A 12,500-nucleotide genomic window follows, 5' to 3' on the forward strand; every position below is an offset into this window, starting at 1 on the left:
AATCGCAAAAAAAAAGAGGATCTCCTTAACTAGGGAATCAAATTTGTTCGAGCATTTAGCAAGCACGTGAAATTGTTCTGAAAAGACATGTAGGTACTCTCGAGTTATGTTCATTCAAATAATGGTTACAAATTGACGAAGATTTTTGTTTGTGTCCATCAACACGTTCGTGGAGGTGGCCTCGAGTGTAACCAAAATATCCTGCATCACACAGGTTACGATGAAATTTGTACACTAGGCATTGTTGGTTAACAGTGGCTGGCTTGACTTCTCAAACTTTAAGATTTTTGTTGAGTTTTACGCTGGTGAACACGAGCTGAATTGAGGTCTAAATTTTTGAGCTGAGGTCTGTGAGACGTTTCTTCACCAAATCAAATCAACTCAAATCAAATCAAATCTTTCTTTTAACGAGGTAAAAACCCATCTGGTTTTATAGTACAATATAAAATACAACTACCTAACAATATTTAAATAGAATAAATACGTATCCAAAAAGTCTCATAAGCAAAAATACCATGAATGCCGTGTATCTAACTTAACTAACTAAAATGAAGGTTTACACAACAGAGAGTTGCAGTAGCTTAAGCTCCTTTGCAGGTAGTCGCTTCTTGGTAAAGGGACATTTAATTAGCAGAGGCCTGATCTTTAAATGGTATGATAACTCGGACGGTAGGTGTAATGATTTCAGTTGATGGAATAGACCCGTATCACTCAATGTCCAAACAAGATTTTGCCCGTCGAACCTCTCATTCAGTGTGAGGCTGGACGGGAGACAATGTAAAGACAAAGCCTTTATTCCCCACAATCTCCAAAATGGCCGCCGAGTGATAAAGGCGAATGTGCTGCTAGTCTGATACCTTGGAAAATTTGAATACCGCGGCTACTTAGGCTTTAAAAATAAGGGCTCAAGTCGATCACCTTCTATTGTGAGCCTTTGGTGTTACCATAATGCTAATTTGTAGAGACTTTTGAAAGTATAGAAACCAAATCTTCGCATTAATTTAGTCACTTTGCCAGAATGTGTCACGATGACTCCGAAACGTCGGCTACCAACTTTATCAGTATTCGCTTGTTTATGGCTTACAAAGTCGATATTGATCAAAATTTAGCAATTGCGTTAAGGACTTCAACGGGTTTTGAACAGGTGACCTCGCAATGCCGGTGCGACGTTCTAACCAATATATGATTCATTTCATGTATCATTTCGTTCAGTAGGTTAGAGCATCGCACCGGCATTACGACGTCACGGGTTCAAAACCCGTTGGAGCCCTAAATTTTTCAGGCTTCTCTGCGTAATTGATAAATTGCGTTCACAACTGACAGGATAATGGCTTCACTTGAAGGGGATTTAGAACACGTGAAGACTGAAAAAAAGCGAATTGATTTCCTGGCTCCTTTTCTCTTCAGTTACATGTATTTGTACCTTTACCGAACAGCATGAAAGTGACTGAATTCCAGAGACAATGGAGAACAAAATATGATACAAGTGGCAAAAAAAAAGCGTCTGGAGGACATCGAACAATAGTGTGTCTACAGGCGTTATTTTCTCCTTTCCCTTCCATTGCCTTCTTGCACGTCGATCTTGTAAACCAAAACTAACTTATTGCCCCCTTAATGCCTATTTTTACAAGCTAGAGCTTTGTTTGTTTGCACATTTCCATTTGTCACGTCCGTTAATTGCCTTATCAAAGTACATGTAAGTACGAATTTTGTTCAAAGGCGTCATTGAAAAGCCATTCATTTTCATGTTTAGTATGTGGGAGGCACATCATGTACAGTGTATTGTACGATATCTATAGCCAAGCAAAACAGTATTTCTTATAATGCCTTGTTATGTTGTACACTGCTCTAGCACTAAGCTATCGAGGCATTTAGGGGGTGGTCATTTGCAACTTTGGGTGCGTTCGATTGACCGTATTCCGGGATAGGAATACATGGAATACAAGTTGGAAATCCTTGCTAAAATGCTATTATCATCCTTGCAGCTTCGAAACAGGCCAAACATACCGTTTTAATCATCACCCCATGTATTTCTATTCCGGAATTGGGTCAATCGAACACGCCCTTTGTTTTTGTACCCTATTCAACATGATAGACAATACGTCACCATGGATATATGAAATCGGATTTTCTACATGTAAGCGAAAAGATCGTTGCACTTCATGTAGGAAGCATAAAGATCCAAGGTCATAGGTTTGCGTCCCATTGATATCAGGGTTGTTTCAGGCTTCGTTACAACTACTTGAATTCAACACTGAATAACTGCTTTATCCTTGCAAATGTACTGTGGTGTTTTACGCATTACCTTTAATGTACAGATATCATTTCTTCCCAGTTTTAAGCTGGGAGTGATAATGCCTCTTCCCCCCCCCTTCCCCCCTTCCCCCCTTCCCCTTAAAACAGCATACTAACAAAGAGAGAGACTGTAACTGCCAAAGAACGAGGAATACTCATTCTCCCATCCATTAAAAAATAATAATAATAATAAATGTTAACACACCATCCGACTCTGGAGAAGTTGTTGTGGACACTGTGGTTGTAGACAGAATGACAGGTGGAATTCCAATGATAGATGACGTGTTGACAGTTAACTCTCCAAGTTTTCCATCCACGATACCATTTTTTATTGTGGAAATGATATCCATTTCTGCAACCTCAGTATCGAACTTCAAGACCAAGTCAAAGATGAGGCTTCCACAACTGCAACATTAAAACTGCTAAGTCCATGTCCATGTATCAAGGTCGACTTTTAATGCATAACACTGCTACATGTATTTTTCATTTATTCTCCATTATTTTTTGGCATTATTTGATCGTACGAGCATCAAGAATGTAGAAATATTCACAGTTTTTTGAAGCTCCCTGGTTGACCAAAGTGGGATATTTTTGACAGAACTTTGATGGTACCCAGGTACACTTCCCTTAACTATCAAAAATATTACAAATAATTATGACTACCATTATCATAAATAATCATCATCACATAAAATAGTGCCTTACCTTGCACCGATCAGTTCTGCCCCAATGTAAGTTGAGTCTTGAGCGAAGACCTCGTCCAACTAGCATTATAACCACAAACATTAATGTCAATAGAACAGCCCTGCATAATAGGCATCATTAAACTGTGCCACAGAAAGGACTTGACAACTAGCACACTGATACCCCCATGTCGTCTTAAACCACCAAGGGCATGTCAGGATATGAAATACATTTACTTATAAATCTGCACATGTAATAAGGCTGTTTTCCACAATCGCATAACAGCTGTAATTACAGATTCAGCACTTACAGCAAGTTTGATAGCTCAACAAATATTATTGCTGGGAAAACTCTTTTCAGTTGCTCTTGCTTTCAGAGAAGAAAATGCTAAAATGTTTTCTAATGAGAAAACTGGAAAATGCAAAAATTCATTTATTTCGACACACGGGTTTGGTCTCCTTTGCTCTCACAGGGGAACAAAGTCAAAAAGTTAAAGTTCTTCACAGCAAATGAAACAACTGCTTCATTAACTTTAACAACTGCAACGATCTAAAAACTTCACTTGTTTCATTCCCGCAGTTTACATGAATGTCTTTCCTTCACCATATTATCGACGGATACACTTACGTACACACAAAAAATTATGACCAGCTCCCAGTTGGCTTGATGGTTCAAATGGTAAGAGCACTGCACCGATATTGCAGAGGTCATGAGTTTGAATCCCGTTTAAGCCTGACTATATCAGGTTTTCCTTTTGTTACTGCTATTTAAGTAGCATTCATAACTGTCATGATCTCAGAACTTAACTAGCAAATGAAACAGTAGCCAAAACCCAATGAAAGTCCACACTTGAAACTCTGCGATTGTACGACACACTGCACGTTAATCATTTACGTATACCCCATTCACGGTTCCAATGCAGGGTTTCATGTACTTTTCACGAAAGCCAATATTCCAACTAATTTACAACTGCTCTTCAGTCACTGAGAAAATTCTCTGCTTAGAATTAAACCTTACAGGCTGTACTTACAAGGTGATGATAAGATGGCAACATGTCAAAGGCAATAATAAATTGGCAATTTAATGTCAAGTATGGAAAGTTTCAAATTTGTCTTAATTTATATAGTTAATTAAATCTTAAAGAAAACTGCCTTAAATATTCAGCAGAACGTGAAGGTGAAATAATGCCTTGATAATGATCTAAAGTGCGCATCTGCGCATTTTCCATTTCCCTAAAAACCAACCATTCCCTGAGATGCGTTAATTAGATTTACAAGTACAGTGTAACCACTAGAAACAAGACAACACAGCCCACTTCATTCATTTTTCTCCCTTGTTGATCAAAGTGCACGTATTGCCATTAACCATTGCAATGTCTGAAATAACTTGAGCTGTACAGTGTACATAGCGTCAGTTTCTGCTCTCCTTTTAGCTTCACGTACTAAAGGTCATATTCTGCCTATGACACAAGTTAACGGGTAGACATTAAATTAAGTTTAAACACTAGCACTAATTACCACTGAATCTCCCACCCTAAAACAATCACATTACCATAGGTTACGTTAGGGTTATGCAATTTCATACAGGGAAAAAAAATGAGTGCCTAAACTCATTAATATTATTTTCTTTGCCATGAATTTTTTGCAAACTACCGCATCAACGACATTAAAATACATGCCTGACCCCTGCCCGATGTTACCAACACCAGCATTATTGGGTAACTTGTGGAAGAGATGACAATGGTTGAGGCACTTTATGCCAAACAATAATTGGTCAACTCTGAGTCATTCTTATTTAGAACCCTCTTGGTCAAAATAATTTGCTCAACATGTATACTTAAGGTATTACCTCATTCTTGAGTGTCTCCCATACAGAATCTTTGTTTTTACATTCTTCACTGATGCTCAGTCTCAAGTAAATATTGAACCCTCCAATGACTGACAAAATAAAAAAAATCCGAGTTAACCATAGGTAACCCGGCCTAAACAATTTTGGCCCTTAATTATGACATTATTAAGCAAGGATGGGCCGGATATTAACAGATACTATACAAATAACCACACAGAGGCACACAGCGACACTTCTCACACGTTTATTATTACTTAATTGATATACTGTATATGTATCCAGCGAAAAGAGGAAAAATTATTTATTTTTTTGCCAGTTAATTAAGGCATACATGTAGGGATGTAAACACACTTCATTAAAATTTGGGTGGAAGCCTTTATTAGTTGTACTACAACAAGTTGCAAAAATAGTGGAGCCACTTCACCTTCTTGGGGCGTTATCAATGTAACTATTATCTCACACTGCAGCCCCCCTCCCCGCCCTTATCAGTGTTGCATGCTAGCAAGATAAAAAAATGTTGAAACCTTAAAGTGCATATCGAAATAAGGGAAATCAGTTTTTTAAATATTTTGAAAGTTCAACATTCTGAAGTCTCTTTTCTGAAGTTTAAAATCATGTTTGAAAAAAATTGGCGATTTTATAACGCCCGAAAGTTGTGCGATTTTGCTCTTAAAATTGGTATTTGAATCGCGCCGCCAAATTGGCCTGATGAAGTAGTGTTCTGGACAAGTCTACGAGATTTCAATATGGCGTCGAATGAGAAAGTACGTAGAGGGGGGAGATATTGCGTCGCTGCCGGCCTAATAATCAAAGTTGTACGAACATTGAAGCATTGAAAGGGAGAGAGGGGAGGGGAAGTGGGAAAGGTTTAAATTCTAGATGTGGCGAGTATTGAATGCTAGCAAAGGTGTTTTTGAATGAAAGTGTCTCAACAATTTTGCAACTTGTTGTAGTATAACATCCACCACTGTTATCTTCCATTTTGTTGAAACAAATTTGTTAAAAACTAAACATAAAATATTCATTTGCAAAATGTGCTATTTGTAAAAATAACGCTATTATATAAACCTACTGCATTTATATGTCTTTCATATACAAGACCAATAAATTGAAGCAACATTGTGATGATGACCACAGTATTAATAAGCATACAGTGTATAAACCATAAACATTGGATCAGATTTAGTAGTATTAATTGAAGTGTCATAGGGATCAGCAAGGATCGTAAGAAGAAACCTTGAAGTCTGAGCTTGCTTTTTGCCACCAGATAACAGCTGGCTTAAATTGCTAGTAAGTGTTGCCATCTTTGCTGTGAATCATGCAAATCATAATATAGTACATAATTATAATGATAGTATTTTGTTGAAGGTGTTGGAAGTCTCAGGGTTGAAGAGAAAACAAAATAGGCAGGTCATCTTTAGTTATAAGGCAATGTCGGTGGCTGGCTGATGAATGAGAATTCTTCCATGTCATAGTAATAATGCAAAGGGTAACCAGAATGTATCATGGACACAACCTTAACACCAACATGTAAAGTGCACATACAATAATTATTATGGTGTTGTCATGTATGAGCAAGGAAAGTAAATTCACAACCCCTGCAAGTACTTAACTACCATCAATAGCCATTAAACATAAAAGTATTGCACAGAAATGCCACTCACAAAGAACAGTAGTTGCTGAATCACTTCCCACATAGTTGCTTGCGTTACAGATGTACGTAGTACGTGCAGTCTTCACTTTGGAAATATTAAGGTACTGTTTATCACAAACATGATTTGGCAGATTACAAGGAGTCCAAGAAATTGTTGGTGTTGGATTTCCATCCACTGTGCAGGTAAGTGATACATTCTGCTCACGGCCAACATAGAATTGATTTGGAAGTGAAATCTTAGGACGAACTGTCAAGAATGAAAGAAATAATTAATATTTTGTTAGAATCCTCCTCTTTTAACTACACGTACATTCCTCCATTATCACCCACAATAATATATGTAAATTGTGTAGCCACCCTGCCTGGTTCAGGAAGGCAAAAAAAAGAAAGAGGAAACATACATGTACATCATACTGTGTGTTGTGCAAGGTTTTTGCTATTTAACATGATTTTACAACTTATAGTAACAAATGTTCATTATGATCTGCATGGTCATGAAGTTTGAATCCCCTTATATAAGAATGCACGTACTGCAGTTAGCAAAATTCAAAGAAAAGGCAAAGAAGGGACCAGAAGTGTTAATTGAAGGTGCACATTTCCCGAGGGATCCGGTGAAGGGAGGGAGGAGCACTCTGACTTCCAGTACTGTTGCAATTTGGGCTATTTAGAATGTACAGTTCATGTTCTGTGGTGCATTTTTCTCATGCTATTCAAAATAATATTTGCAGCAATCTGTCAATCCATATACACTGTGGCTAGGTGGCAAAATTAATATTGAGTCTTTTAAGTATAAATTAAAGTGGCTTTCTTAATTCCTGTCAAACATAGCGAAATAAGCTCAAAAGAGCTTTCAAAAGATCCCCTTATTTTGTTCATTTGCTACATAGTACACATTACACTGTTACAGTAAGTTCCTTGTTACTGAATAAAGTTCTCAGACGAAACGTTTAGCCAATCAGGCCACACATTCTTGTAACCTGAACTTCCAGAAATCAAATTCATGATGAACTTGTAGAATAGTATAACAGCAATTATCATTTTTTCAAAGCTTTGCATGCATGAAGGTGTCAGAAATTATTGAAATTCCCATGAGGGATGTAAGCCATAATTATTTATAGCCATTCTTCACATTACAAATTACACAATACACACTTGACCACTCCCCACAGGGGCTTTTCAGGGCCAATGCAGTTTAACCATGAGATTATGAATAAAGTCTAGTACTAAATGTTTGGAGATACATTAATTTTATGTTCAGGATTGACCTCAACTATAATGCATGCTGATTTCAATTAACATGATCACAAAGTGTCCCCCAAATGCTGCTTCTCAAGTCAAGATAAGCAGCTGCATTTACCGTAAGCTAAAAATAACACAAACCTTTACTGCCACCTTATTGTTGTAAATACGTCGCAACTTTAATAGACAAAAAGGGTGTTGAATGTCAAAATTATGTGTGCAGCAGTACATGTAATTAGGGTCAATCCTAGACATAAGTGAATGTTTGCGGTGCAACATCCATTTGTAAGTTGATGAAGAGACTTCACTAAAACTTGCTTGAAATACACTGTACAATGTGAAGCTCAAAAAACTCACACAGAACAATAATAGAGACATCTTCAGTCAGAGGATCTCCAACACCATTAGCAGCAGTGCACCTGTAGTCTCCCTCATCCTGTCTACCAGTGATGCTCAAAGGCATGGTGACTGCAGTGTTATCAGGGAGTCTTGTCCAGGTAATTGTTGGTTTTGGTTTACCATTAGCTGAACAGTTCAAAGTCAAGTTAGCAGGTGCTGTTATGTTTAGGTCGCTCGAGGCACTGATACTGCTTGGAGGATCTACAAAATAAAATCATTAGAGCTTTAAAATGAGATCCAAACAAAAAACCAATCCAGTATAAAAAGCAAAAACTGTTACAATGCTCCTTCATTCAAATCAAAACCTGTAAAAAAAACAATGTTTGTCAGTTTCTGCAATAACATTTAGAGATAAATGAAACATAATGGCCTCTTTGGTTTTAAAGTATCTCTTTTTCTTTAAGAGATATTCCAGCTATTTTCTCAGATGCTCTTACACCAGCATCTGAAATCCATTGTCATAACACCAGGTACGCATCGAGTCAAATCTTCTACAGTATAACTACATTGTACAACAACTAGATATGATCAATCAACATTTCAGTTCTCAGCATCAAAAATCTGGGAGTCAGTTTCTATCAGCCTAAAAAAATTACCTTTTAATTCCTTTAGAAAACAATACAAACAGTTTCTCCTACTTACACAAAATAATTTAAAAAACTTAATTGTAATTTTTGAACAGTGCAATTATATTTTACTGCTCATTTTTTCTGTAATGTAAGTGTGCATCTATATTATTCATATAATAATACCAGATGTACATGTAATCATATATATATTAAAATGATGTGTGTATTGTTAGTGATTGACACAACTGTAATGTCGTATTGCGTGACGGGCATGCGCAGGAGAAGGAACTGGGAGAGTGTAGAGAAAGGAGTACTGTGTTGGAGAATAAAAAGCAAGTCTTGATAATCATGACCTCTATAACTGGCGATAAGGATAAATCAAGCGATTGCGCCTACAACTACACATGTACAGCTCATTTTACAGATACTTTGGATCCACCACATTGGAAAGAAGCAACATGGCGAACACCCTCCCTCCATTTCCTTCGTTCTCCATACACGACGACACTTCAGTCGGCCCACGTTGGCAGAAATGGCTGCAACGCTTTCAAATATACCTCGCTGCCCACGATGTGAAAGATCTGACATGCAAGCGAGAGTTGCTCTTATATTCCACTGGTGAGGAAGTCAGTGACATAATTATTCGAACCACTTCCATATCAGGGGGAAGAGAAAGTGTATGAGAAAGCTGTAGCGGCTCTGAATGCCTCCTTCCAGCTAAAAGTAAACAAGACCTACGAGATTTACATGTTCAGAAATGCTACTCAGAATTCCAGCGAGTCACTTGACTCTTACTGCACAAGGTGCAGATGAAGGTGCAGGTGAAGATGAAGAAATTAAGTCACAAATAGTTGTGTCCTGTTTACCCTCATCATTACGTTGCAGAGCTCTTTGAGATGACATGAATCTCAAAGCTTTACTCTACTAATGGCCAGGGTCTAGAAATGTCCAAAAAGCAAGCCACAGACATCGAAGAAGGTGAGACGTTCAAACAGTCAAAGAAGGAAAGTGACTGCCAGGAGTGGAGAAAATTACCCTCACCAAGGGTGATCTTGCCCAACACTGAATGAAACCTGCAAGCACTGTCACAAGAAAGGGCATTTTACAAGGGTATGTGGAAGCAGATCAACTTCCAAGAAAGTTAATACAGTGAATGAAAGTGATGGCGATGAGTCCACCGATGAAGAATACACCTACCACATCACTCTTCGTTCTGTGCCTGACAAGGTGCAACCACTAACTGAAGTTATCATTGGGGATAAGACAGTGAAATGTTTAATCAACTCTGGAGCAGGAGTGAAAGTCATTGACTCAGGTTCAATCAATCAGCTGGAAAATGTTCACCTTTTACCAACCTCAAAGAAGATTTATGGATATAAGTCTACAAAGCCCTTACCAGTTACCAGTAGTTGGGAAGTTCGAAGCTGAAGTAAAGTCGAGCATGACCGGCAAAATCCAAGGTCACTCAATTCTGTATTGTTGATGGATCTGATGGAAATCTGATACGCTGTCAAACGGCGACTGATCTCTGACTGCTGAACATAGTAAACAGTGTCTTGACATCCATAGTTGATAACATCGTGGAGGAGTACAAAGGCTGCTTTGAAGGGCTGGGGAAGATAAAAGGCAGAACTGCAAAATAACATGTTAACGACAGCGTTAAACCACTAGCCCAGAAGTACCACAGACTGCCATTTCGTATCCACGACCAGGTCGAGGCTGAGCTCAAAAAGCTCTTACACTGTACGAAGGAACTTGACATAATAGAGAATGATGAGGTTCCAACCCCCTGGGTCTCTCCGATAGTGGTGGCCCCAAAGAAGACAGGGATACGAACATCTGTAGATGTGAGAGTGGCAAGTCAGGCGATAGAGTGTGAATCCAGTGCCCACTGTGGAAGACCTGATCATTGATCTGAATGGAGCAACTGTCTTTAGCAAGATTGACTTAAACCAAGGATATCACCAACTTGAACTACAGAAAACTGCCGAAGCATTACTACTTTTGCTACACACGTTGCTTTGGAGTCAACTCAGCAACTGAAATCTTTCAGAAATCCGTAGAAGAAGTACTACAAGGAATTGAAGGCGTCAGAAACATATCCGACGATATTATAGTGTTCGGCAAGAGGCAAACTGATTATGATAACGCTGTTCTTCAGAGAATGAGAGAAAACAATCTGACTGCCAATCCTGACAAATGTCTGTTCAACCAATCATCTTTTGACTTTTTTGGCCATTGCGTCTCTGCAGATGACATCTGTGCAGGTGACAACAAAAAATTAATTTCCTCCGTTATAAATGCCAGGCCTCCCAGGAATGCCACTGAAACACATAGTTTTCTTGGTCTGGCCCAATATCACGCACGTTTCATCAAGGACTTTGCTTCAATTTCCGCTCCAATCCATCAACTCACACACCAAAACGCTGAATGGGTGTGGGGACCAGAACAACAACAAGCATTTGTCTGCCTCAAAGCTCGAATGGCAACCCCAGAAGTCATGAAAGACTTCAATCCTTCATTTACAGTACCGCTCAGAATTAATCTAACACGGAACGCGTTCGCGAACACGATCAGAACGAAACTTGAACGAGAAATGAAGCAGCAACAGAACGGATACGAAACGGGGCAGGACGGATATGGAACAAACAAGTTCTCTTTAACCTGTTCTCTAGAATAGGTTCTCATCTGCAGGAATGCGTTCTACAGAACGTCCTGGCTTAACGAGATTTACGTGTACTTTGTGAAGTCCACATTTGTTGGCATTTAATAGGAGCGTGTCGCTTGACATCCGGCCTGGTTAAAAAAAGTATTGGTGTTCAAGGCCATTACACATTATGTATTGCTAAATTAAGCGTTTGATTTTAAGACGACAATTAGGAAATTGTAATAATCTGAAAACGGAGATGGAAAGTACATTTCATTTGCATTTAGCTGGTAAAGCGAAAGCTTCAAAAGAACAAAACAAAAAGCCCGCACTTCAAATCAGCAAGAAAAACAGCTGCAGTGAATGCGATTGAGATGTTAGTGTAAATATTTTCTCTTTCTCAATATGGCCAAAGAGGCTTAAAAATTTATGCACACATTAGTTGGATAATACTGTTCATCCATACAATGAGTACTTTTAGAGTTGTAGAACCAGAACTTGCGTTACACGACTAGTTTTTGCACTAAATTTTTAACCATCACGTCAAAACTAAATTTATCGTTTTGCTTAGCATTCAAATGGTTTGATCTGTGGTTTGGTTCATTTGGTTTGAATCGTTTGTAAAACACTTGGTTTCCTTCACTTTAATTGTTCCTTTAAGATATTTCTTTGGTACATGTACATAGCCGAAAATACATGTCTGCTTCACTAAACAAGTTTGGTTGCCTAGCACATGACAATTTTTTAATTTTCTCACGCAAAGTACAAACTTTGAAAGGCTCCAAACCCTCGAAACCTTTAAAATGCTTTAAACTTTTTTTCTTTCATTCTTTCAAAATGATAGCTGCTGCGAACCAAACTAACAATAGAAAGGTTAAAGCGATACAAATGATATTATAAGTGCGATGTTTCGGATCAAAATGTAACACGTCCAACAAACATTTTTCGGATTCCACCAACTTTGCTCTGCGCAAAAACCTCATTTTAGGAAAAGACCAACTGCTTGACTCGAAGTTACAATCCCATCTTCACCTCGCAGTGAATGTTACCGGTTTTTGTGAATGCGTTCAAAGGAACGCATTATTTTTCTTGTAAACGAGTCACATGGAACGCGTCCAATGGAACCACAAGAGTACAGAGCTAGAACAGATTGGTAACGGGTATC

General features: G+C 38.3%; 1 protein-coding gene across 4 annotated transcripts in view; it reads right to left on the bottom strand.

Moving 5' to 3' along the window:
• Window positions 1–12,500, bottom strand: part of LOC137982380 (neural cell adhesion molecule 1-like) — a 46,452-nt gene that overhangs the window by 10,008 nt on the left and 23,944 nt on the right. For all 4 annotated transcript variants that reach the window (XM_068829497.1, XM_068829496.1, XM_068829495.1 and 1 more), the window contains exons 3-7: window positions 8,078–8,320; window positions 6,492–6,728; window positions 4,828–4,916; window positions 3,001–3,059; window positions 2,501–2,700 (exon numbers count right to left, since the gene is read on the bottom strand). In XM_068829497.1, the coding sequence (XP_068685598.1) occupies window positions 2,501–2,700; window positions 3,001–3,059; window positions 4,828–4,916; window positions 6,492–6,728; window positions 8,078–8,320 (828 nt within the window). The remainder of the gene's footprint in view (window positions 1–2,500; window positions 2,701–3,000; window positions 3,060–4,827; window positions 4,917–6,491; window positions 6,729–8,077; window positions 8,321–12,500) is intronic.

Source organism: Montipora foliosa, chromosome 13 (genome assembly GCF_036669935.1).
Source record: "Montipora foliosa isolate CH-2021 chromosome 13, ASM3666993v2, whole genome shotgun sequence".
NCBI lineage: Eukaryota > Metazoa > Cnidaria > Anthozoa > Scleractinia > Acroporidae > Montipora > Montipora foliosa.